The sequence below is a fragment of the Macaca fascicularis genome, chromosome 15 (genome assembly GCF_037993035.2).
Source record: "Macaca fascicularis isolate 582-1 chromosome 15, T2T-MFA8v1.1".
NCBI classification, from domain to species: Eukaryota; Metazoa; Chordata; class Mammalia; order Primates; family Cercopithecidae; genus Macaca; species Macaca fascicularis.
The window spans coordinates 13,241,182-13,267,670 of record NC_088389.1 but is presented as its reverse complement, the minus strand read 5'-3'; the positions used below and the strand labels follow the sequence as shown (position 1 = coordinate 13,267,670).

Below are 26,489 nucleotides of genomic sequence, written 5' to 3'. Positions count from 1 at the left end.
ATGTTGAAGAAAAGTTGGGTATCTCTTCATCTAGAGAGGACTCCACAGTGGAAGTCTGAACATCTCCCACAACACCGGAGGACCTTTCAGTGACCTGGGATTGATGGCCCGTTGGTTAGAGAGCACCTAACCAGGCAGAATGAGGCAACGCTGAGAGGTGCTGTTTGAAGAAAAGGCAGCTGTTAGAGGAGGTGGTGGTTTCGTGAAAACCCGAGGTTTCTTCCTCTGACACAGGGAGATGAAAGGCTTAGACCTTTAGGAGGAATGATTGACCAGAGGGTTCATTACGTGACACTCTTTGTAGATGGTGGCGGATTTGTTGGCCAGATTGGCCTGATGTATTTTAAGCTTTTATCTTGCAACATTGCCAGTGTGGGCAATTTGGGGACCTAAAATGGCTGCAAAATTCTGTATTCTGTATTTTTTCCAAAATGTTCTTTGTTTTTAGGACAGTAATAACGGAAGAATTCAAAGTGCCTGACAAAATGGTTGGATTTAGTAAGTATCCGTGTTGTCTACTTTTTCCCTGATTCCTGTCTCTTTTTCTCTCTGTTTTTTTCTGAGCTCCTTTGCCAGGAGGTCCTTTTTGTTTTGATCTCTCTTGTGGGTGTCACCTGTAGTAGAATGCTTTGCACATGCCGTTCCCCACAGCTCTGAAGTGCTGCAGAAACCAGAGCGCTGGGCTGTGGATGCCCCCGCCTTCCCCACGTCTCCTCACCTCAGCTTGAATCGCCTCTGCCTGTAGGCTGTTTCACAGGGGCTTTCTGCTGCCATCGTGCCCAAAGAGTGGAGATGGGCTCACAGGGGCCAACTCGATGTGTAGTGTTGTGAGCCAAGTGTCACAGTTTGTGGAATTAATTCAGTCATTCATGCGTGGTGAAATATGGAATGGGGGCATGTATTCTGACCCTGTTCAATTTGTTTCAGTTATCGGCAGGGGAGGTGAGCAGATTTCACGGATTCAAGCAGAATCTGGTTGCAAAATTCAGATTGCTTCAGGTAAGGGCTTTTTAAAAATAGATACCAATTTTATAGAAATCAGTATTTTACAAACATTTCCAGGTTCGGTACTTTGCTTGTTGCTTGGGTAAGTATATGCGATTGGTGTTTTCCTTGCACTTCGGGAGTTGGACTCCTAAATGAGAACCAGAAGGATCAGAGCAAAGGTGGGCCCGGAGATAAAGCCTCGTATCTGGCTTCTGGGGTAAACTCTCCCTCAGCTCTGTGGCCAGACATGGCCCCTTCCCAAACACCTGCCACTCTAGGACCTATGTTTTCTGCACCAGAATGTTATGCCAGACATAGTGGCATAGTGGGGCCTGTAGGAATCCTACGATTTTGGGGTCACTCCTTGACTGTGTGCATCAGGAGAGCCTCCCCTGGATGAGACTGTCCCTTCCCTTTGTGGGAAGAGGATAGCTGGGGGTCCTGGCTGGATTAGCACTCACTGAACATGTTTTCCAACCTTTCCTAGCTGGGTTCATTTTGACCATGCAATATGGAGAGAGATGGAGTGAAGAACAGTTTTTTATTTTATTTATGGTTTTGTCATCTAATTTGAGCTTGACCTCTTTCCATTGCAAAGGAAGGGGTTTGAAGGACATTTGACTAGAAAAATGTTTGTCCTTTTAAAAGAGACGTATTACAGTGTCTTGAAGGCAGTAACTCCCGTTAGCTGTTTCTCTTTCATTTTTTTGAGGAAGGATTTTGAGAAGCAAATTTTTTAGGAACAAAATGAGGCATCGTGTGGTGTTAGAAAGTAACGTGTTTCTCTCGTTCAATGGCCTAGTTCCACATAGATGTCACTGATCTCTTGGGACACTCATGCCATAACTGGTATGTCCTGATATATGTGTCATGAAGTTCCTTCCTAGTGTGCTAGCTTGTGTGCCGTGTGCAGACACATCACCATTGAGCTGCAAATGGAGAAACTGAGGAATAGCACGATAAAGGGACTGAAACAATTACTAGCGTGTGAATGGCTCAGAAGTGAAGCTGAGACGGGTAATCAGGACCAACTCACAGATCCTGTCACGTCCTTCTAGCTTCCCCTGTGGGACTTGTTTCTGCTTCAAGAACCCAGGGTGAAGCTACCAGCTTCACATTCTGTCCACAAGCGGAAGCAAACTGTCTTTTTCTGGGAGCCTGGGCCTCTGCGGGGCTGGCGCAGGCAGCAGCCCTAGAGAGAGTCTGTACAGAGGCAGAGGTGCATGTGCCCGGTGCCCACCAACACCCCTCATCTTCTTGATTCTTCTTATAGAGAGTTCTGGGATTCCAGAGAGGCCCTGTGTACTTACCGGAACCCCAGAAAGTATTGAGTAAGTTTATTTTATTTACTTTTTCTTTCACTCTTCTTCCTCCTTCCCCAAATGGGGAGAAATGGAAGGGCAACACTGTTACTGAACACTGTGAATCTGTGCTGCAGTCTGGCCACACAGGCAGATAATTCCACAGGAAAAAATCTGGGAGGTTACTGTGCCAGGGGATTTTGTTACCTTAAGTACACGAGATATCGCCTTCGTTCTAAACCCCACAGCTGTCATAACTTCTCCTTCAAACCAGGGTCTCAGGAGTGTACATTCACCCCACCTGAATGCTCTAATCAACTTACTTCTTCCTTGTTAACACTTCCTTTACCTGAGCAGGTCTGGATTAGTAAGCCAGTCAGTTGGTGAGCTACTGAGAATCCTGGTACCAGGTCTTTTGGCTGGAGGCTGATCCCGTTACCCTTCTGATATTTGTGAACCAAATGAGTCAACTCTTCATGACCTTTGCTCTACTCAGAGGGCCGTATGGACTGGCCAGAGGATGTCTTGACTTTTGGCGCCCTTGCAACAGCCTTAAGACTAACATTGCTTTCCTACCCTATTACTCACAAACTCAGAACCTTATACCAGGTGCAGGTGTCATAAATCCAAGAATCTCCCAGGAAAGGGAAACATACTGACTTATAGCCTGCTTGCTGTCCTTCAATCTACAGAGCAGCACTGCATTTGGGGCCAGGAGTGCTAAGATTATATCTGGCTCAATAGGTAGGGTTGTTTTATTGTTTCCATTTCTCAGGGAGTCTAGATGAGCTTAAATTCTCTTGTTCTGCCATCACATTGCAAGCAGTGAACCAGAATAAATATCGCTGGCAGGTGTGCATTACAGGGCAAGCTGGATGGTTTGCTGGAGTCAAAGCATTTTTCTTCCAACACAGGTTAATCTAGTACACAAGCAAAATATTAAAAAGCTGCTGTAACTGGGAAGATACACGAAGCTGATTCTGTACGCAAAGGCTCAAGACGACAAAAGGCCACATCTATTTCCTGCCTTTCTCTTCTTTCTTACTACTCTTCTAACCATTCCTGCTTCCTGTCTACCCAAGGACCAGAGGCAGTGGGATTATAACTTTAGGAGGAGACAAATTTCATTTTCTTCAGTGAGCAGCACAGCCAGCCTGTTCAGTAGCTGAATTCTTCTCCATTAGAGAAGCCAAAAAGCAGATCATGTGTGGCAATTTAGAGAATAAATACGAGAAATAACAGCCAGGAGAAATTCTGGTGCAGAAAAGGAAATTGGCCCAGCAGATGACTTTGGTGGTCTGGGCTGTGCTGTCGCCATGTTACAGTTGCCCTCCCCCGCTGCCCAAGAAATCAACACAATGGCAGGACATGTGACATGCAGGGTCCCAACTTGGCTGCCATGGAAAGCCCAAAGCAGGTGTCTGTGAGTGCACAGCTGCATCCAGCACCGCCTCCCCCTTTCCCACCTCTTGGAACCAAACTGGGATTCATAGCCTTAGCTTAGAAGTCATAGAGCAGTGTTGTTGGTTATGAAGAAGCAGCGTGGAGTATGGGAGTTCAGACAGTGAGTACTAATCCTTGCTTGCTTTCTTCCCATCTTTCTCATTGCTGGCTGTCTCTCCTGCCTGCGTTATTTAACAAATGTGTACTGAGTATACTCTGTGAGAAGGGTCGTGTTGGATGGGGGAACAGAGAGATGTAAAGGGATAAAAGATGGTCTCTGCCCCCAGAGCAGCTGGCATCCTAGTAGGAGACAACACCTTTGTGGAGACATAAGCATGAGCAGAGGGCAGGCTTGAAAGGGGCGGCAAGGCTCTGTGTTGCAGCGTTGGTACTATGGTGTGTGTTGCTTTTAAATTCCAGCCCAATAGCGTGGCGGATGGCAGAGAGACCTCCGGGTTGGGGCAGGAGCTGGAGCTGGATGGAGGGCTGCCCTGACTCCCGCAGCTTTTCCCTCAGTGCTATTTCCCTGTCTTGCACACCCAGAGTCTCCATTTAATGCTGGCTCTCTTGTGGTTCTTTTCCCTCCCAAAGACAAGCCAAACGGCTGCTGGGACAGATTGTGGACCGCTGTCGAAATGGACCTGGCTTTCATAATGACATAGACAGCAACAGCACAATCCAGGAGATTCTCATTCCCGCATCTAAAGTGGGTCTGGTCATCGGCAGAGGAGGGGAAACAATCAAGCAGTTGCAGGTATGTAAGCCCGGAGCGCGGAGCACAGCGGCTGCTCTCAGCAGGTCTTCGGCTTCCTGGCCCAGAGATCTGCTCACGGCCGGCATTCCCTGACTGGGCTGGCTTTGCACAGCGTGATGCTGAGGCTTCCTTCCTCCATTTGACAGACAGCTTCTGAACGTACACCACGGCCACGCCTGATGCCAAGTGTGACGCCAAGTACTGGGGCAGGCGTGCCCTATCAGGGCCCCTGTGAACTTTGAGCAGCCTTTTTGGCAGTGAGCTCTGTGAGGGCTGCTTTTATCATCAGAGGACAGCATCTCAGATAAAAGTGCAGTATTTGGAGTCAGAGGCTCAGACCCAGCATTCTTCCTCCCTCATTGATTGATCTTAAATGTGCTCATTTACTTTTTGAAGGTTCAGGGTCTTTGTGTGTCCGAAGGGGCAAGTGCCGGCCTCACTGTTGTGATGGAGCTGAAATAAAAGCCGTTCTTTTCTTCTTATGTAAGAGCCTGTTACTGAGTGAATGTTCCGTGAGCATTAGCTCCTGTTAGTGCCAGAATCGCTCGTCTGAGAGACTCGGCACCAGACACGTTTCAGAATTTGACACTCCCAGCAAGTTCTGGGGTAGTACCCTGAAATCAAATGCGTATTTCTGTAGCTAAATAGAGTGATACACTCAGAGAAAAGAAAAAAATACATTGACATGAGTTCAGTTTTGCTGCCAGATGAATTATAAATAAACTTTTCTTTCAGAAAAGGGATTTTGCAGTTGCAAGTAAAGGATTGTGGCTTCCCTTGCGTGCCATCTCATAACCCGGTCCTTGGGTCCCGGTTGTAAGGATGGTATCCTAATGTAGATTCTGAGAGTTTATCATTTGGGATCCCAGCCTCCAAGTTTTGGTCCCCCACTCATTAGCTCTGGACCTAGAGCCGTTACACGCTGAAGTAGAAAGATGGCAGGACTTGACTCTCAGTTCCACGGAAGTTCTAATCACATAATGTCAGATGGAGTGTGTGCCAAGTGCCTGGCGTTCAGTAAAAGTAGCTCCTTAGTGCTTAGATACTCCAGGGACTGGAATCATTTTAGCAGATGGTTTTACATCTCGCATTTGGACATGGTCTTACCCAACCTATATGTCTGCTGTCACAGAAGCCAGCTTCATGGCCCAGGTTGGAAGGCAGTCCCTGGTGGTAGGTGGGAGGTGGGCTTATTGTGGGTGTGACTGGATCCGATTCATGACAATGAGGGCTGTGCCGGTGTGTGTTCCCCACAGGAGCGGACAGGAGTGAAGATGGTCATGATCCAGGATGGCCCATTGCCCACGGGAGCAGACAAGCCTCTTCGTATCACTGGAGACGCATTTAAAGTACAGGTAGGAAAGAGCCATGGGTTGGGTGAGTCCTGGCTGTGGGACTTTCACTTGGTGGTACCCTAGAGCTTTTATCTTCCTCAAGTAATTGTGAAACTGGCTGCTCCGTTATTGAAGGTAAACTGTTCTCCTCAACAAAGTTTGGTGATGAAAAGAATCTAGGTTTGTGCTGCCCAAAACCAGAGGCCTTAGCTACTTGTGGCTATTTAAATTCACTCACATTCAATAAAAACTGAGCTCCTCATGTACACTGGCCACACCTCAAATGCCCAGTAACACCTGAGGCTGGTGGTGACTGTTCTGGACCGTGTGTGTGCAGAACAGTTCCGCGCTTCTGCTGGTGGCGCGGCTCAGGACGGTTGTTTTGTTTTGTTTCCCCCGTGTCATCCTTCCAGGTGCAGTTTTGATTTGCTGACCTGTGGTCAGCTTAGATGCAGGCTGTGCTTGGCTTTTACTTGCTCATTCTCTTCTGGGCTTATTTTGCAAGCCCTTCAGCTGAGGTTGGAGGTGAGCACAGGTACCAGAGCCATCCAGGTACCTGGGCACCCTCATAGCAAGTGTCCTGGGCCCCGAGCTGCCAGGGGAGACAGCCCCACTGGCTGAAAGCAGTAAGGGGCTTGGTTTTCAATCCCCTGGGGTGGTCCTATCCTTCCAACTCTTGCTGGTAGCAGGAATTCAAGTGGGCAGAGGGTGTAAGGTTTTTGTCTGTCCTCAGTGAAACACAGATGTACTTTTTTCTGCCACCTGCAGCCTGTCTTACCATTGCCACATTCAGAGTAGCTCCAGGGTGATGCTCCTCGATGAGCCAGGCCACCATCAAGAATGGGTCTTCTCCGGGAGCATTGGGGTTTTGATCAGTGAAAGTTTCCAGTCCCTGGCAAAATATTTCTCCCAATTCTGAACCCTATCCTTCAGCTAAGCTGGTCAAGGTACACCTGTAAAATAACAGTTTTAAAACAGGAGTAAGGGCAGTGATGGGCATGCTTCTGCCTGGGGACTCCAGTCGGTGATGCGGTCCTTCACTTCCATCAGGCCAGAGTCCTCATGTGCTGTCTCCTCCAGAGCTCCCGGCCTTCTCTCAGTGTGAACAGTTGGGCATTTAAGGAACCAGATTGCCTCTTGCCTTTCCCCACCCAGCTCAGCATCCAGCGTGGGCTCCAGTACTGTGGTGGTGTCGGATCCAGGCCTGTGGCAGGCTGCGGGGGGGCCACAGAGTGCCTGCTTCTTGACTGCCTCCCTCAGAGGCCGCCTTTCTCTGTCACAGCCTTTGATGGTGTCTTTTGTAGGGAAAAACCTCAAGCAAAGAATATATCATTAATGTCCCATAAATTTGCAGGAAATAATTTTAACTTAATGGGTTTTAGTATTTTTTAAATTTTAAAACTATATTTCACTTTTTTTTTTCATTTAAGAGATGGAGTCTGCTGTATTTAGGGCACCTATATACCTCCTCAGCCTGCCTAACGTTTTGCTGTATGTGTGTGCATATGTGTGTGTTTCTTTATCATTCAAGTGGCAGATGTTATGACTCTACCCCTAAATCCTTAAGCATGTATCTCCTAAGAATAACCAGGCCTAAGAAAACTGTACTTGTAAAACATCGTCTGGTATCCAGTACATATCCAGATTTCTCCAACTGTCCTAAGATTTAAATTGCTGACAGGTTTGTTTTGTTTCTTCCTAGACACAGTTCTCACATTCCCTTGAGTTGTAAGGTACAGTAGATCTTTAGCACAGATTCCTGCGTGGCTGGTACTGGCACGGGCTGGCCGACTTGCAGCGACAGACTTGCCAAGTGTGTGTTTTGGGGAGAAGGACACTTGAGTCTGCCTGGGATATAGTGACGTCCACAAGGAAGTCTCATCAGGAGATTATAGAAATAAGATAGGCTTGCCCTTTTGTTGTTGTTGTTTGTTTGTTTGTTTAAAGCAATGTATTTGGCTTTCAGCCTTTTCTTTTTAACTTACTGGAGTGCCTCTGTGATGTAAAGCCTTGGCAGAGTTCTCTGTCTCGTGGACCTGCCCTCAGTGGGCGTCTTAGACACCCCTTCCTGCTAGAAAGAAATGGCACCAAGAAACACCTAGGTCAATCCACTGTATTGATCAGAAAGAAAAAGATTTAAGAATTTAAAAACACCTAGGGGTGATAGGAATCCATTTCTGACCACACGCAGATGTGCTCACCCAACTGAGGCTTTTTATAGAAGGTGGACCCTTACCTGTGTGGACATTTGGACACATCACTTCAAATTTGATACATGCATCCCTACATGTCCCGTAAGCAGTAAGCGAATTGTCCTAAAGCTGAGCGCCTTTAAACCCCAAGTTAAGAGGGTTTGATCTTGAAATTTCACCTGGTGGTGTATCTTTTTTCAGGAGTTTTTCTCATAATGCTTTTTGTTTGTGTTTACGCAGCAAGCAAGAGAAATGGTACTAGAGATTATCCGAGAAAAAGACCAAGCTGACTTTCGGGGTGTACGTGGTGACTTCAGCTCCCGAGTGGGAGGAGGCAGTATAGAGGTATGCTTAAATTACAGGTTAGTAGGCAAATGAGATGAGGATTAAAGTTGTAGGTCACACTTCTGTCAGCTCTTTAACCTTGAGCAAGTTAAGTTTTGTCTCAAAACCTTAAGAATTACCTCGCTTGTTAGGGTGGGTGTGAGGGTGGACTGGAACGGAATCGGCCTGCAGTGAGGGGAGCTGGCTGCATTTCAGGGCATGGGGCCGTTTCCCTTGGTTTTGAAGCTTTGCTTTAGAGGTTAACCAGTTGCCCAGGTAAAAACCAAAGTTCAGGATTTCTTGGTGATGTATATTATGATTCTATCAAACTCAGCAGCCTGTATTTATTGATGAGGTTGCAGGGGGGTCAGAGTCTATCCTAGAAAATGAAATTTTGTTGTGTGCGACAACATGGATGAACCTTACAAACAGTATGCTCATTGCAATAAGACGGATACAGAACAAATATTGTACGATTCCACTTACCTGAGGCACCTAGAAGAGGCAGATGCATAGAGGCAGAAAGTACAGTAGAAGCTATCAGATGCGGGGGGATGGAGGAGTCATTGTTTAATGGATACAGAGTTGCTGGGGATGATGAAATGGATATGGATAGTGGTGATGGTTACACAACATTGTGAATGTTTGTAATGTCATTGAATTGTGTACTTACAAGTGGTTAAGTGATAAGTATTATGTATATTTTAGCCACAATAAAAGAAAAATGAAGGAAAAAAATACACTTTAAAGAACCACTAGGGCTACGCATGGTGGTTCATGCCTGTAATCCCAGTGCTTTGAGAGGCTTAGGCAGGAGTACTACTTGAGGCCGGGAGGTTGAGATCTGTCTGGGCAATATAGCCAGACATCATCTCTACCAAAACAAAAAAAAATTATTTAAATTAGCCCGGTGTGGCACATGCCTATAGTCCCAGTTGTTCTAGAGGCTAAGGAGGGAGGCTCACTCCTCCCAGGAGATCGAGGCTGTAGTGAGCTACAGTTACGCCACTGTAATCCAGTCTGGGTAACAAGTCCAGCCTGGGTAACTGTGTGTATGGTGTGTTTATTGGAAGGCAAAAGTACTATTTTTCATCTTTTATCTATAAGGTTTATTCATTTTTATAACTATTTTGATCAAATCTCAAATTGGATGCATTTAACAGTTAAGAATGCAGTTCAACCACAATGTTATTCCTAAAAGGGAAAAATGTCCTTTATTATATCATTTCTAGGAATGCACTATAATAAAAACTAAGTTGTGTGTTAAAATATGTCCTGGGCCGGGTGTGGTGGCTCGCGCCTATAATTCTAGCACTTTGGGAGGCTGAGACAGGCAGATAAAACTAAGTTGTGTGTTAAAATATGTCCTGGGCCGGGTGTGGTGGCTCGCGCCTATAATTCTAGCACTTTGGGAGGCTGAGACAGGCAGATCACTTGAGGTCAGGAATTCAAGATCAGCCTGGCCAACATGGTGAAACCCCATCTCTACTAAAAAATACAAAAATAAGCCAGGCATGGTGGCAGGTGCCTGTAATTCCAGCTACTCAGGAGTCTGAGGCAGGGATAATTGCTTGAACCTGGGGTAGGTGGAGATTGCAGTGAGCCAAGATCGTGCCACTACAGCCTGGGCAACAGAGCGAGACTGCATCTCAAAAATAAAGTGTCCTGGCCAGGCACGGTGGCTCACGCCTGTAATCCCAGCCCTTTGGGAGGCCGAGGTGGGCGGATCACCTGAGGTCAGGAGTTCAAGACCAGCCTGGCCAACAAGGTGAAACCCCATCTCTACTAAAAATACAAAAATTAACTGAGCATAGTTGCCTGTGCCTTTTTTCTCAGCTACTCGGGAGGCTGAGGTGGGAGAATCATTGGGACCCAGGAGGCGGAGGCTACTATGAGCTGAGATTGTGCCACTGCACTCCAGGCTGGGCAACAGAGCGAGACTCAGTCTCAAAAAATAAAAAGGGAAAAAAAGTGCCCTTTAAAAAGACAGGTTTGTGAAAAGTTCTGATGAGGTTTGGTTTCTCTGTGCCTAGGTATCTGTGCCTAGGTTTGCTGTGGGCATTGTAATAGGAAGAAACGGGGAAATGATCAAAAAGATCCAGAATGATGCTGGTGTGAGGATTCAGTTTAAACCAGGTGGGTTTGATGATTCAGAAATCCTTAGTGTTGAAAGGATGATAAAACACCTTACAAAACAAGGGCTTGGCTGTTGGTTCATGTGTGTTCACCTTTCTCGTCCTTGCAACATTTCTGCTACCAGATTACCAATCTCAGTTTCTTTTCCCAACCTTCTTTTCCCTCCCTGGATCCCTGTCAGTCACCTTTGATTTCCAGGCCTTTCTTTTTTTTTTTTTCCCTCCTTGGACTATATGCATAGTATGTCAGCTTTTGATTTTGCCAAGTAAAATTTAAATATATATATATATATATATATATAATTTTGATTTTATTTGAGATAATTTAAAACTACAAAGACAAAACATCTCAGAATAAAGGACAAATTTTTAAATTTTATAAATTTGCCTTAATGAGCAAACTGTTCCATGTGGTCTGAAAAGAGGAAAACGTGGCAGGCTGTTCTCTGGAAGCTGTTGCCATAGCTCTGCTCTGACTCCCTTGGCTTTTTTAAAGTCAAGTTTTGTTTCAGTTCTTTAATGATATATTTTTTAAATGGCTGTAATTGCATAAGAATTGAGCATGGACCTGAAATATGCGAAACAATATAATTACACACATTTTCCTATCAACCACATCACTCCCAAAGAGTCCCTGGAGCTGGCAGTATTCCTGTTGCCCCTTTTGGCACCGCGGGTAAGAATATTGATTGGGAATCAGATTAATCTTTGTTTCCTTCTAACGTTGGGCTTTTTTCTAATCCCCGTCTCTCACCTGGCTCCTCAGATGATGGGATTAGTCCAGAAAGAGCTGCCCAGGTCATGGGCCCTCCGGATCGGTGTCAGCACGCAGCGCACATCATCAGCGAGCTGATTCTCACAGCCCAGGTGGGTCCAGCTCTGTGGAGTGTGAGCGTTCGAGCTGCAGAAGTGGAAAGTGCTACCCAGGGCTCTCGGTGCAGCGCGTAGAGCAGTCACCCGAGGCATCTCACATCACATTATGGGAAGCCAGCAGTTTCTCTACATCCGCATCTTTCCTGTCTTCTTGGTGTTTTTTTTCTGCTCATTAATTATCATTCTGCCTTTATTGACCTCACCATCTAGATTGCCTTTACACAGTAAGTTTCTGGCTATTTAAACCAAGTGGGGAAATACCGTGGAGACTGGCCGCCAAGTTTCAAATAATCAAGTGTATTTCATGTTAAACTATGTTAGTGAAATCCAGTGTTAGTGGTAGAAAGCACTTCAGGATCTTCCAAAGTCCTAAAGCTGCCTTCATGCACTTGATTTCATTTACGTCTTCGGACTGTGAGCCAGCCTGTGTGACAGTGCTAGGAACCCCTGTAACTGATGGTAGGACTGAGGACACATTTGAGAAAGACCAGAACGGAAGAATAAAGCAAGAGACTGGAAATTATACTCCCAGCTCTGGCATCAGTCATGTGACCTTGGAGCAGCCTTTGAACCTCTGGGTCTGGTGTTCCCAACAGCAGACTCGGGGTGCTTTGTGCCAGGCAGTGCTCTCCATGTGATCCCCTAAGAGCCATCTGGTGGTTCTTACTCAAATTACAAATGTGTAGGCCCCCACCCCAGATCTACTGAATCAGAATTTCCAGGGGAGGGTCTTGGGTCTTCACTAGAGACCCAGGCAATTCTTAGGATTAGACAAGTTTATAAAACAGCCGCTAAATCAAGCTTGTTCAGCCTGTGGGCTGCACGCAGCCCAGGAACAGCATTGAATGCAGCCCAACACAAATTCATAAACTTTCTTAAAATGTTAAGAGATTGTTTGTGTGATTTTTTTTTTTTTTTTTTTTTTTTAAAGCTCATCAGCTATGATTAGTGTTAGTGTATTTTATGGGTGGCCCAGGACAAGCCTTCTTCCAGTGTGGCCCAGGGAAGCAAAAGATTGCACACCTCTGCTCTAAATGATCTCTGGCATCCTTTTTTGTAGCAAGAGTTCATGAACCTTGGCCAGGCGCCGTGGCTCACTCTTGTAATCCCAGCACTTTCAGAGGCCGAGGCAAGTGGATCACCTGAGGTCAGGAGTTCGAGACCAGCCTGACCAACATGGTGAAACCCCTGTCTCTACTGAAAATACAAAATTAGCTGGACGTGGTGGCTCACGCCTGTAATCCTAGCACTTCAGGAGACTGAGGCAGGTGGATCACCTGAGGTCAGGAGTTCAAGACCAACATGGTGAAACCCGTCCCTACTAAAAATACAAAATTAGCCAGGTGTGGTGGCGCATGCCTATAGTTTCAGCTATTCAGGAGGCTGAGGCAGGAGAATCGCTTGAACCCAGGAGGCGGAGGTTGCAGGGAGCCGGGATCCCGCTTTGCACTCCAGCCTGGGTGACGAGCAAAAATCTCTCAAAAAAGAAAAAAAAAAAGTTTATGAACCTTGTGCTGCCGAGGCTGTGATATGTTTGGGAGAAAACCTTTTCCTTGAGATCTGTGCCATGCCCAGAAAGTTGACTGTGCGCTCGTGTGCATGTGTGAACATAAATTCCTAAAATTGCCTTGTTTACTCGGCAGTTGTCTCTCATAAAAGCAGAGTGCGGGGGAAGAGCACTCCAGTTGTCTCCGCTTTCTGCTGGTTTAGATTCTGGGTAAACGTTCAGTTTACTCTTAATCAACACGAGCAGGTTTTGCCCAACATTTCTTCAGTGTGTTGAAAAGTCTGCAGCGTCTCCCTTCCATGAAATAGCTCTTAGGTTGACCAGGTTCACCCTCCACATTTAAGAGAGTTTAAATACCGCAGCTGCAGCTGAGTTTAAATGACTCAGCGGACAGCGGCTGGAATGAGACTTGCCGCCGTCTGAGTGAAAGGGTTCTTCCTCTGTCAGCTGGTAGATTAGGTTTTTCTCTCTGCTGGGCGAACAGTGGGAGAATGAGTCAGAGACTTCTCCAGCCCCGCATGGGGAGGAGGCCCTGGCCGGTTCCCTCTGTTCCTCCCTTCTAAAGTAGCCCCAGATTGGTCACCCTCGAACCTGTTGCTGCTGCTGCTTGGGGGCACAACCACCAAGAAGTTTTCTAAAACTGAATAAAATCCATTTACCCTTCTTGCTGATTAGAGTGCCAGGTGTTGTGGCTGAGCAGTGCCCGGTCGGGGCGGGTCAGCAGGCTCTGCGCACCTGGCTTCCCACAGGCCCAGTATGTGTCTGCCATGGAAAAGAGGGGCCTCAGCTGCAGGGGAGAAACCGGCTCTTGATGCCTGTAGATCGGGGCCCAGTGAGGAAAGCTCCAGGGAGAAAGGCCACTGGGCTTCAGCCTTGGAGTTTGTATCTGCCTGTTTCTGTTGGGTACATTGGAGCTGTTTATGTAACCGTGCGTGTTCGTCTGCACAGGCCCTCCCCGGATACACCCGTGATTGGTGTCAATACTGGCTTGAAAGAGCCCTTCAGAATGGGAAGTGTGGAAAGGTGCTAGGTTCTCACGGGTGGCATTGATTGCATCCTGTCACTTAACCTCCCCCCTGGAGAAGAGGAGCAGTGGTGCTGTGGCCGTGGCAGAGGTCACGAGAGCTCTGTGATCTTTCCAGGAAAGAGACGGCTTTGGAGGCCTGGCAGCAGCCAGAGGAAGAGGTCGTGGCCGTGGCGACTGGAGCGTGGGAGCCCCTGGTGGCGTCCAGGAGATAACATACACGGTGCCAGCCGATAAGTGTGGCCTTGTCATAGGCAAAGGTAAGAGGCAGCTGGGGTTTCACATCCCCGTTCAGCTGTTTGGCTTGAGGGAAGGCAGGTCAGCGGGCCTCCAGAAGCTTGGGTGAAGTCCCTTCGCTGCTGCAGGCTGGGGCTGCTGAAACCCTGCTTGGCATGGTTCTCTGAGGCTGCTGACCGGCCTGTTTTGAGGGGCAAAGTGAATTTTTTCCTGTGAATATGAAGAAGACAGCAGTAAAACCCCTTGCCTGTTGAGGGCAGCTTAACTTGGTGAAAAGATACCCTGTGCAAGGTGGGGGGCCTTTGTCAGTCGACCGATGGGTAATTAACTCACCTCAAAGGAGCTTAGAGGGACAAGGAACTTAGAGGGATGGTTGAGACAATATCCTCAGTGAAAATCCCTTCTCGACTGTATCACTTCTTTCCCTTACCAGGTTTGAGTATTTGGTCTTGATCCGCACAACAGGTGAAAATGGTTTTTATCCTTTCTGCATACTTACTGTGAGTCCCGGACTCTCTGTGGAGGGAAATAAACATTGATTTGTTCGTTTTTTCTGGGCATTTTGGAGAACATTAGGAAGAAACCCTCATTCATGGCTACTGTAGCTCCTTCCTGTCCTTCACTGAGAACCGGGAGAGAGCAGCCATATTTCTCAGCCATTGGCAGCAGTTCATCTTGGCTGGCCCTGGGACCCAGAAAGGCTATAGAGACCAGGGCTGAGGCTGTGGGGCCTTTCCCAGTGTGGCAGTGGGCTCGGCTTCGGGGGGCTCTGAGCCAGGCCTCACGGCCAGCGGGGCCTCCGTCATCTCTGGGTTTCGTAGTTGCCTTCATTAGGTATTTGACAGCAGGTGGAGAGGACAGTCGCCTCTCCAGAGTTTCTCACATTTCTGTGATCACCAAATACCTCTTAGCTGCCTGAGGGGCACTCGTATTGGATAGGCAGGACTTGGGGATGCCTCACCAGCAGAGACCTCCAGAGCTGGGCAGGTGGGAGCCCCCCACACTCACGTCCCAGGAGCTGCCCTTGTCCCAGCTCACGGACACTGTGGGCTTTATGCTCTTGCAAAATGCAAGAAACTGTGTTGTCTTTTAGATGCTGAACCACTCAGAGGTGGTAGAAACAATATGGGTTTGTGTTCATCTGCCGACAGGTGTGCGGGCTGGTGAGTGTTTGGGATATCGCGGGCTGCACCAGATGCTGCCAGAAGTCTCACACTGCGCAGACCGCCAGCCTGACCGCTGTGAGACTGCAGCTAGTTGATGCCTGTAGGTTGAGGATTAGCTAGATCTAGATTTCTTGGCCTTTTGCAAACCATTTTGTCAGCGAAGTTTTCATTTGCTTGTGTCTCTAAACCCTGAGTGAGCATTGTTGCCTCACCATGACAGGTTCTCACGGTGAACCCTTGGTGCTCACAGAGCAGCCCCTTGTAGTTGGTCCTTCACAGAGTCATCCTTAGTGATTCCTAGAGAACAGTGATGAGAACGAAGCAGTAACTGGTCTGTGTCCCATGCTTGAGTAGCAGCCTAAAGAGGCCTAATAAGTGTCTCGGATATGGGAGGATCTTTCTGTGTCTCATACACACACACACACCCCTCCTCGGGGCCCGTGTGAGGCCTCTCTTTTCCTTGAGATGGGCGCGCCTGGGTAAGGGAGAGAGGAGCTGCATGCAGTCAGGCCCAGCTTTCCTTGGCCTCTGGCCTGGACAGACACAGAGCCTCCCTGGCCCCTGCTGGATTTCCATGATAAACACAGCAACATTGACAGATAGCGCAGCCAGCCTGCTCTTGTCAGCCAGGCCTTTTAGCAGGTTTGATTAATTGCTTTACGATTTCACGTCCAGCCGGGGGGCCACTGGTGGGGCGCTTCTGCCCCCCATCAGGTAGAAGAATGGAGCGGGCTGCTGAATGAGTCTATAGACAGCCACCATGTGCCGAGCTAGTGACCTCATTTTGAAAGAAGATGAACTTAAATTAACTCCTTCCGGCCCCACAAGGTTTTGTGGTGCCTCCTCACCTTATTAGCATGTTCCCAAGGCCTGGGGACGAGAGTCCCAGGGCCCAGTGGGGAGGGCTGGGGCCTCGGCTGTCTGGGGACCGCAGGATTCTCAGTCGCAGACACTCATGTCTTTGTGCTTTTGCCTCCAGACCAAGTGGATCTGGGTGGAGGCTGGTAGGGTTCCCTCGAGTCTTAGGTGTGCCTGGGGAAATGGTCTCCATTTTAGTTTCTATTCTTTTTTATTTTATTATTATTTTTTTTTTTTGAGATGGAGTTTCACTCTTACTGCCTAAGCTGGAGTGCAGTGTCGTGATCTCAGCTCAGCGCAACCTCCGCCTCCTGGCTTAAAGTGATTCTACTGCCTTAGCCTCCCAAGTAGCTTGGATTACAGGCATGTGCCATCACACCCAGCTAATTTTGCATTTTTAGTAGAGACGGGGCTTCTCCCTGTTGGTCAGGCTGGTCTCGAACTCGCAACCTCAGGTGATCCGCCCGCCTTGGCTTCCCAAAGTGCTGGGATTACAGGCGTGAGCCACTGCGCCTGGCCAAGTCTCTATTCTTTATTGCTCTCCAAAAACCATTGCCTTGGATCCCGCTTTTCATGGCGCAGAGAAGATAAAATCCGTGGCCTCTGAGTAAAGGGCAGAGGTAAAGGTCGCCTAGGAGGGGCTTGCACCGGCCCAGAGGAAATCAGAGCTGTGGGCGTTGGCCTGGTGTGTCCCCAGACAGGCGGGTCCTGGCCAGGATAGAAAATGCAGGGATGCTTTTCTGAATCTCCAGCAGGACTTTAAGGAAATCACAAGCACAACATTTGATTTTATTGGTTTTTTAAATTTAAAACCACCCTAAACTTAACCTCTTCTGCATGTGACCTTATCTGCATGCCATGTCTCCCAGCGTCTTTTCTCCCCTGTAAGGGTTGCCCCCGCTGCCTTCAGTAAGGACCACCTGAAGTCTCCTTCTTCATTCCTTGACCCCTATAGAGTCCTGACAAGATGCAGCTTGTGTCTGCCTTTAGCGTCCCCTCCCGACTGGCCTGATAGGCTGTTGAGACAGGGCTTTTCTGGCAGTGGGTGGAGGGAAGCTGGGAGTGTTTGGTGGATTGTGGGGATGGTGTCTTGGTGAGGTGGCACATGGCATTTAGGGCCTGTTTTGACTGTGGGCAGAGGAGGGGCCGACACTGGCCCCTGGCCTTTGCTTTTGATCACCGGGCTCACTGCTGCCCTATACCAGCTTTGGAGCAGGTTACCTTTTTCTCCACTTTTCCAAACTCTGTGCTCCAAGTTACCCTTGTATTCTGGCTCCTCTTAGCAACCCTCCATCCCCCACGGAGTTGAGCAGAGCAGATCTGCAAGTTCTGTGAATTTCAGAAGAATCCAACTATTGTTACACTGCTGGAGCTTTTATTATGCAAATTTCATTAAGAGACTGAGACTCTCACAGGTTTTTGAAAGAGACCAACTAAATTTTCATTAGCCCTGCTCCACCCAGGTCTCTGTGGCCTCCACCCCATCCTTGCACTGCCTGGCTAGACCTGCCCACCCCATGGAGGAGGCAGGGACTTGAGAAGTGACAGGGTGGGATACTGAAGGCCCGAGCGGGCTCCAGGCATGTTTGGGCCTGTGGTCTGTTTGGCCTATGGAGACAGTTGCCCACAGCCAGGCTGAGGGCCCCATTGTCACAGAGGGGCCCTTGGCTCACCATTGTTGTGCTAAGAAGGGCAGTGCCATCCCTGGCTGGGCAGGAGCCCCACAGCTGGCCCCCAGGGGTGAGCTCCATGGTGTAGACCCACGGGCCTCAGCCAGACCTGGTCACTGGGCCACTCAGGGCCTCCACATGGAGGTTTCACATGGCATCTGTGTCCTCAGCTTGGCTTTGAGAGGAAGTCCAGCTTCACTCCAAACAGCTAGTTTTGCAGGTGAGAGAGCCCTGGGTTTAGTTACAACCACTTTGGAGTAAAGAGAGAGTACTTCTCTATTGTCGGGACAAGTGCCGACATGCACAAAATCCCCCCGAGTCCTCTTCTGGAGCCAAGTGCCCAGAGCCTTGGGTTGCCACAGTAGCGGCTTACTCTTCGGTTTGTGTTCGTTCTGCTGTCCACAGGGGGTGAGAACATCAAAAGCATCAACCAGCAGTCAGGGGCGCACGTGGAGCTTCAGAGGAACCCCCCTCCCAACAGCGACCCCAACCTGCGGAGATTCACCATCAGGGGGGTTCCCCAGCAGATCGAGGTGGCCAGGCAGCTCATAGATGAGAAAGTTGGCGTACGTACAAGGTCCTTCCCCCACCTGGCTTACTCATAGCTGTTTGCTTTTGGATGTCCAAGGTACCAGCTTTTCCCGCAACCTTGCGCTGCTTGTGCCTGTGGGTTCTCACATCACTTGAGGGCAAGCCCCCTCCTGCTTTGCCGAAGGGGAGGGTCGGAGACCCAGGGAGTGCCAGAGCCAGGCCCAGAAGCAATGAAGGAAGCCTGGCAGGACTCACCAAGGCCGCAGCAGCCGAGGCCCCAGAGCCGTTCCCCTGCAGGCTTAGATGAGCAGCTGGGGCAGCAGCCTCCCCCCAGCGCTGCCCCGGGACTCCGCTGGCATTGCCCTGGCGGCCAGCCCAGCAGGCAGCTTTCATTGACTCTGGCTTTAGTTTCAGGCACCTCAAGGCAGATAAAGAAAGGGAGTGTTGATGGAGGACAGATGGGCCACTGCTCACCTCAATGGGGACGTAGAATGGCAGAAAGAGCCTTGGGCCAGCCTAAGTTGACGGGAGAGTCAAGCAGGTTGGTCCCTACCCCCAGGGTGATATACCAGGGCAGTTGTGGTGGTGCCAGGACTGGCTGTGTGGTGGTATTGGTCGCTGGAGGGCAGAAGCCATTTCTGCAGTGCAGCCTGCTGTGGGAAGGAAGGCTAGTGTGAGTGCGTAGGTGTCCTGACTTCACTCGACTCCAACCCCCCAATAGCTGGGCTTTGCCTCGGGGCGGGCCTGGGCAGAGGACAGAGGTGTGCAGCCAACAGCGGGTGAGAGCTCCCTCTGTGCCCCCACAGGGGACCAATCTCGGAGCACCTGGAGCCTTCGGACAGAGTCCCTTCAGCCAGCCACCTGCCCCACCTCATCAAAAGTGAGTCTTTTGCATCCGTCTTGCCCGGGAAAATTCCCTCGCTCCCAAGAGATCCCCTGTCCTTTCCAGCTGCTTCTAGGGAGCGCCAGCCAAGGCCTGAAGTTCTGGGCGTGGGCAGGACTCGTTTCTTTTCGTCTCACCAGTGGTTCCTCCAGCCTGTCACTCACTGACCTCCGCAGTGGGATGGGAGTCTCCCATAGGGCAGAGGGTCTTCCGTCCTGACCGCCCCCTCAGTGCCCTGTGGCTGGGGGAAGGGGCCGAGCCCTCCATGTGAGGCGCTCAGTCTGTTGTTTCTTTCACCTTTTCCCAGTACCTTTCCTCCAAGGAGCTCCGGGTGCTTCCCAAACATGGCTGCCAAGGTGAACGGGAACCCCCACAGCACCCCCGTGAGGTAGGTGACCTGCTGTGACTCAGCTGGGGATAGACGGGACTAGGGTGATCACTTGGCTGCTGCTGACAGGCAAGGGTCCAGTGATGCTTGGCTGGGGTGAGGGAGGTGAGCAGTGAAGAGGGAGACGACAGGGGTGACTTGCCCTCTATAGGAACGAGTGACTCTCTTGTCATCCACAGTGGTCCTCCGGCCTTTCTGACCCAGGGCTGGGGCAGCACCTACCAGGCGTGGCAGCAGCCCACACAGCAGGTCCCAAGTAAGTGACTCGGGGTGGGGAGCGCATGCCCTCCAGAAAGGCTGGGACCCACAGAAGTCCTGGGGCTAAAACGCCCCCACTCAACTCAGCCCGCAGGCCCAGGATGCCCCTCCCCAAATGACAAGGAGCCCTCCGGGTGGGGCTTGGGGCTTCCTGTAGGCCTGTCCCGGGGGTTGCGCATGCTCAGAGAAAGGCCCAGAGGGAAACTGCACAAACCTCAGGCGGACTGGGGACTCTGGGCTGGCCCTCTTGGCCCACCTGTCCTCCTCAGAGCTCTGGGCCTCTGTCACTTTTGTTCCCCATGCATGGATGGGCTGTGGGTGTGGGTTGAGCCAGCTTCTGCCCCTCCTCTTCTCCACTCCCTGTGGGGGCTGGCTCCTGGCTGCCTTCCTCTCCCCTCTTAGGCTTTCATCTCCTGAACTTTTCAGAAGCAAACAGCTAGGGAATGACCTCTGCTGCGTCCCGCCTCTCAGGGAGACTGGTTGTGAAGGAGGAAGTCCGGGTGGGAATCAAAGCCCCGCCCACTCTGTCCCCACAGCCGCTTCAGGAGCCACTGTTGGGTTTCAGAGCTGGTCTAGCTCCTCTGGCATGGCCTTCACAAAGCAAAGCAGAACGCTTACCTTAGTACGATCCAGGTTCTCTTGACCCATCTGGAATTTCTGTCCTGTGTTTGGAAAGGCTTCTTCAGTGTCTGCAGATTCTGACAGCACCCAGGCCGCAGGCCCCGCCTCACAGCCTGGCTCGGACGGCCTGAGCCCCCTTTCTGGGGTTCTGCCGCTTTAGCCTTACACAGAGTCCTGAGGCCAGTGCTGTGTGGCCTTAGGCACGCCCTGCCTTCTCTGGAGCTCCACTTCTGTCACATGTAAAATCATGGGTTTGGGTTTGAATTCTAAAGCACTTGCATGCTCTGAAATTGTATAGTTGTGTTTCTTCCCTTTTTTCCCCAGTATCATCTTATGAAACGTTTCAAACATCATAGAACACTGCAGTGAGCACCCACACAGCACCCAGATCCCACCATTCCCTTTCTCTCTGCATGCTTGACCATGGGTGCTGACCCTGTTTCCTTTCCTTGGCTCCTCACGTCTCGGTGGGAGCTGCACTCACAGTGCCGGGGCCTTTGGGTGCTGTTCTGGTCTGAGAGAATCCTCCAGGCAGCAAGGTGGCCAGGATTGACTCTGGAGACATGAGGCCTGGGAGGCCTTCAGGGGAAACGGCCCCCTGGCGGGTGGAACTGGCAGAGGCCTGTTGGGCTGAGGAAGGGAGAGCGCAGGAGGCGCCCAGTGGTCTTGCCACCCTTGAGCAGCCTTCATCTCATGTTGTTGAGCTTGGCTCATTTGTTTATTCCGGGGTTTTGCAGTTGAGAACCAGTTTGGGTTGGTGAAATATTGTTTGGCAGTGAAGTCCTGCTTGCTGGCGCCCTCTGTGTCAGAGGGAAGTGTGTTTGCTGCCTGTGTCCCTCCTTCGCCCTGCCCCTGTGGGAGGAAGCGGGGCATCTCCTTCCCTCCTTCCCCCCGCTGCTTGCTGCTTCCTCAGCCTGCAGTAAAGTGAACTGGTGGAGAAAGCATTTGGCTGCGCTCACTCTGCAGTGGTTTGCCCTTCCTGCCTGCTTCAGGCTACAATCCTCACAGGAGACAAGACAGTGAGGGGGTCTTTTGTGGGCCTTGGCAGGTGGACACCTGAGCCAGCCCCAGCCTGGGCAGAAGGAAAGGTCCTGACCCACTGCTGTGGTCAAGTCTTTGAACCCCGTCTTGTGCCTGGCTCGGTGCTGAGGCTGTGTTTCCGGGCGCCGGCTGTTTCTCTGCCCCTCCCAGTCTTCATTGCCCCACAGCCTAGACGGTGAACCCAGGGTCCTGCATGGAAGAGAAGGGCTGGACCACCCCAACACGTGCATCCCCTTTCCCTCTGCCCTACCCCAGCACAGCCTCAGGCTGGACAGGGTCCAGAAGCCCACTGGTGCTGCCCACCCCTGTGCCGCGTGGCCCCTCCACTTCCGCTGGTCCAGAGGCACAGCCCCCAGATCTTGAACAGAGGGCCACGCGAAGAGTGGTCAGCAGCCTCTGGAGTGTTTGTCCTTTGGAAGGCTGACTGGGGAGCCTCAAAACAACAGTGGCTGTGGCCCTCAAGCCCCCGTCTGTGGACCCACATCTCATGTCTCCGTCTGAAGAGGGTCAGGCTAGCCTTGCCAGTTGCCCTGTGAGGGGCAGCCGGTCTGCCCAGCCCCACCCTTACAGTGATCTTAGTTACACCCCTCCCAGCCCTGCCAGCTGCCGCCTCCTTCCCAGGCAGGGCTGTGGAACCGTGTGTGGCCAGGAGCGAGGTGGAGGAGTGCAGGGCAGGGCCTGCAGTTGGCGGGCTGGGGCCGAGGCTGTGAGGAGCCCGGAAGGCCTGACTGCTTTTGTGTTCTTCGCACAGGCCAGCAGAGCCAGCCGCAGAGCAGCCAGCCCAGCTACAGCAAGGCCTGGGAAGACTATTACAAAAAACAGAGTGAGTGCCCGGCCCTCCTAACCTGTGGCTCCCGGCAGCACAGTCCCCTCTAGCCCGGAGACTTCAGAGTCCAAGGCTCGCTGTCACCTCTTTTTTCCCTAATGCCTTCCCGGTGTGGCTTGATCTCATTATTTGCCTTCGTCCTCCACCCCTGTGCCTGCCTGCTTCTCTCTGTCAGGAGTCCAGGCATAGTCAGTTAGTGACCACAGGCTGCCCTGCGACCCGGCACAGGCCTGCCGTCCCCTCCTCTTTGTTCTCCCCCTGCTGGGCTCCAAAGGACTTCGAGGTAGGCGTGGCACCTGGAAGTGTGGGCTCAGCTGGCGTCTGGTCTCCTTAGGGACAGATTCGGGTTGGGTGCCACCTGGCCAGCAAACAGACCAGCCGGGCATCTTGTTCTCTGTCTCGGTGCTTCAGGGCAGATGAGGAAAGGTGGTGAGACTCAGGGAAGGAGGCCTTACCTGGACATTGAAGCTGGGTGCTTCGTTTCTCCTCTTAAGTAGGTCAGTTTTCTAACTACCAGAAACGAAACCAGCCTTCAGAGCAGGGCGAGGGACCCACAAGCCAAAGGTCTCTGGGGAGTCATCTAAAGTTAGTGCCAGACTCTGCGTATTTCCACCATTGCTAGACCGGAGGGTTGGGGATTTGTTTAAAGCGGTATCTCCCGTGCCTTGTGTTTGGAGGCTGTTTCTTGCTGGTTGGAAGAGAGCGGGTTGAAGGCCACCAGAGAAATGGTCCCCTGGTGTTGGAATCATTGCCGGGTTCATGGCCCTTCTAGGGGTTGGAGGCGAGGGTGTTCAGTCACGGTCACCAGGGGACCTGGTGTAAGCTCAGCTGCCCAGTCTTCCCCAAATCCCGATTCCCAGACACACCTGGGCCTGTGTTCAAGCTGTTTACAGGATTTGGACACTATCACAGGCACCCAAGCTAGGCACTCCCCTTCTCCCCCACCCCCACCCCAGAATCCCGCCTTCTGTCTCTGTCACGGGCCCGGGAGCTGAAGGGGCAGGCAGATGCAGAGAACGCGCTTCCGCAGAGAGAAGGCAGACGTGAGACTTGGTCTTCACAGGCATAGCAGGGGCCGGGCAACAAACGGCTAACCGCACCTTTTGTAGCAAGCACTCCTGCAGCACCAGCCTCGCTGCACCACCTCCCAGACCTCCCTGCCTTCCAGCCGTCCGGAGGGAGAGCAGATGCCCAGGGCCTTTGGGAAGGGCCCTGCCTAGTGCGCCCCTGCTCCCGATAACCTGTTTCCTCCTTTGTCAACCAGGTCACGCCGCCAGTGCTGCTCCTCAGGCCAGCTCCCCACCGGACTACACAATGGCCTGGGCAGAATATTACAGACAGCAGGTCGCTTTCTACGGACAGACGTTAGGGCAGGCGCAGGCCCACAGCCAGGTCTGTAGCTAATCACCAGCACCGCAGCCACTCCCCATCCCCAAGCCCCTGTTCCCAAGCCTGTGTTTCCTGACCCCAGGATGAGAGCACTGGGCTAGGAGGAGCCTCTGGGCCCCGCAGCTCCTCAGCAAGGCTGCATCTGCTGAGAGCCTGGCTCCAGCCCCTCTGTCCCTCCTCGCTCCAGAGAAAAAGAGTGTAGGCCAAGTGGGAGGATTGGTGGTGCAGCCCCTGCAAGGAACTGCCTGATCTTTTCTCAAGTCCGGGCCCCAGACCTCAGGGCTGATGAGTAGTTTCTGTCTTCCTCTAAGCCTCAGCTTCCCTGACTGTAAAGGAACGTGTGCAGAGGGTGCGCTCCAGCGGCTGCTCCCGAGCAGGGTGGAGTGGCCAGGCCGTCAGCCATGCCTGGGCAGCAGCAGGAGGCAGGGAGAGGGCAGTGGGGGCAGAGCCCAGCTTTCCTCTTCTGCGCACAACCTAGAGGGTTCTGTTCAGAGGCCAAAAACGGATTTCTTATTAAAGAAGGGAAGACGTCCAAATGTTCCCACAGGGCGCATTTCCCACCTGCTGCCAGTCAGGTCCTCATGGATAACATTTCAGTTACCTCCTGGCCCTGGACTCAGCTGGGTAGGCCACTCACTGCCAAATTGGCCGTCTGGGTCTGGTCCTGGGGAAACAGGTGTCAGGGCTGGTGGCGACAGCGGCTCACACTGTCCGCTCTTCCCTGCCCCGAGTCCCTAGCAGAGAGAGAAGCCCAAGACCACCTCTTCAGCAGAGGTTTTATCTGGCCCAGCTCCCGTGACGCGAGACCCAGGGGAGGTGCTGGGACACGGCCCCGTCTGTGTGTGTCGGTGCCGGCATGGCGCCAGAGGGGAGAGGGTGGCCTGTCACCTCCTCACTGGCACGCAGACCTGAGAACCTGCCATCACAGACTAACTCCTCTTCCCTTCCGCCCACAGGAGCAGTAGGACAGTGTCCTCCTGGCCAACTTTCCCTCAGAATCATTGTCAAAGAAAACCTATTTGTAACAGGTTTTTACATTCGCAAACCTTTTGATGAAGAACCGTTGTTTTGTTCTGTGAAACACTATATTTAGATTAACGGAATTTTTCTAAAAATCGGGAAAGTTAGTTACTAAAAATTGCTGATCGTTTTTGTTTCATTATTTTTGTTATTTCAAATGTATAAGCTCTGGGATTCTTTTTGGAGCAGTACCTACAAAGTCAGGCACCGGAACGTGCCTCAGAGCTGTGACATTTCAACATGATGGTTTCGGTTTTGTTTTGTTTTGTTTTGTGTCCTTTTTATTTGCAGTTTTTTCTGTTGCAACAGAAAGTGGCTTGGAAGTCTTAGGTGGTATGTAACAAATTCTTTTTAAAAATTTTAAAGCAGTATTTAAGTATTCTTAAATGTGTAAATTCATTTAATGTTTTACTTCTAATTTGTTGTATCTTGGCTGTCTGGTTTTATTGCATTTTTAAAAAAACTGAACTATTATGTATTGTAATGAATGATGTGAATTCTGAATTGAGACAGATAATTGTATTGCTGTCCAACAGGGGTTGGGAGGGGCATTTTGTAGGGTTTGTATAATTTCTAGAGTTCTAAAGGGGTAATATAAAAATGTGTTCGTGTGTTTAGCATACGTTTGTTTCATGTCTCCATTACCAGTCGCAACTGTGTATCTAAGACCTCCAAGCTTGTTTTTAAAACAAAACAAAAAACCTTTCTCTATTCTCTCAGAAATATAAATACTGTTATTTTTAATATTAAGAAATTCAATATAACTTTTAACACACACTGTGGAACATTAAACCATATAAAAATGTAGTTATAACTATTTTTAATTCCAAGGTGTTGTTTGCTCTTTTCTTTTAAATATTTTCTTAATATTTTGTCAGATTAACTAGATGAATAAATTAGTATTAACCGCATTATGAATTAAATAATTTTGATTTAATAAAAGGGATAATATGATTTCCAGTGTTTACTGTAGTGTATCTTGTACAGATAACATGTATTTTTAAAGGAAAAAAAACGGAATTGAAGCTATTTTTTCTTGCATTTCTAATTGACCTGAGGGACATTCCGTTTGAAATGTACTGAAGTTACAGTTTCTGGTTTTTTCTCCTTATTTTTCTTATAATGCTTGAAATGTCTAACTATTAAAAAAGACAATTGGAAAATGTTATGCATGTGGTTTTTAAGAAAAAAAGTGTTCTTTTTATTTGACTGACAATTCATTTTACACTCTATATAATAAAATTTCCACAAGACATCTTGTGGGCAAAGTCTTTCTGGCCTGTTTGCCTTCCATTCGCCAGTTTGTCCCTCTGCCCCTTGCCTGCTGCCGCGTGAGAGGGCAAGAGGATTCCTGCGGGCCTCGCCCATCGTCTTGCACCGCGTCAGCCCGCCTTCGCTGGTGCACAGCCTAGATGTCTAGCTAGTTCGTTAAGCTAATTTTATTTTAATGGCTTTGATTTGACAGCTTGACTTGAGTGCCGTGGTTGGGCTCAGCTCCCCTTCCGTCACAGTCAGTACGGGAGTGTCATCGGATGGAGCTGGGAGATGCATTGAAGGGCATGCGGCGGGTCAGCGGGCTTCTGCGACTGACTGGGCAGCCCCTTGCCCTCCGCCCGCTCCCCTTCCCGGCATGCCCATGCACACACACTCGCCTATAAATGTAGGTGGGCTGCCCTAGGCGCGGTGCGGTTTCCCTGACTGTTGCTGCCTGCAACCCCCGCCTCCTT

The 26,489-nt window shown here is 50.3% G+C and overlaps 1 protein-coding gene across 21 annotated transcripts in view; it reads left to right on the top strand.

Moving 5' to 3' along the window:
* Window positions 1-26,033, top strand: part of FUBP3 (far upstream element binding protein 3) — a 60,278-nt gene extending 34,245 nt beyond the window's left edge. For 7 of the 21 annotated variants that reach the window (XM_074016263.1, XM_074016261.1, XM_074016260.1 and 4 more), the window contains 15 exons: window positions 449-498; window positions 928-999; window positions 4,323-4,485; window positions 5,742-5,840; window positions 8,252-8,356; window positions 10,369-10,471; window positions 11,237-11,337; window positions 13,993-14,134; window positions 18,211-18,371; window positions 19,143-19,216; window positions 19,527-19,607; window positions 19,787-19,863; window positions 22,279-22,350; window positions 23,618-23,745; window positions 24,699-26,033. In XM_074016263.1, coding sequence (XP_073872364.1) covers window positions 5,760-5,840; window positions 8,252-8,356; window positions 10,369-10,471; window positions 11,237-11,337; window positions 13,993-14,134; window positions 18,211-18,371; window positions 19,143-19,216; window positions 19,527-19,607; window positions 19,787-19,863; window positions 22,279-22,350; window positions 23,618-23,745; window positions 24,699-24,707 — 1,134 coding nt within the window. In that variant the 5' untranslated portion in view covers window positions 449-498; window positions 928-999; window positions 4,323-4,485; window positions 5,742-5,759 and the 3' untranslated portion in view covers window positions 24,708-26,033. Of the gene's footprint in view, window positions 1-448; window positions 499-927; window positions 1,000-2,260; window positions 2,319-4,322; window positions 4,486-5,741; window positions 5,841-8,251; window positions 8,357-10,368; window positions 10,472-11,236; window positions 11,338-13,992; window positions 14,135-18,210; window positions 18,372-18,744; window positions 18,878-19,142; window positions 19,217-19,526; window positions 19,608-19,786; window positions 19,864-22,278; window positions 22,351-23,617; window positions 23,746-24,698 lie in introns of all 21 variants that reach the window. The other 14 variants (XM_005580626.4, XM_005580625.4, XM_074016253.1 and 11 more) reach the window with 5 other exon arrangements.
* The last annotated feature ends 456 nt before the right edge of the window (window positions 26,034-26,489 follow it).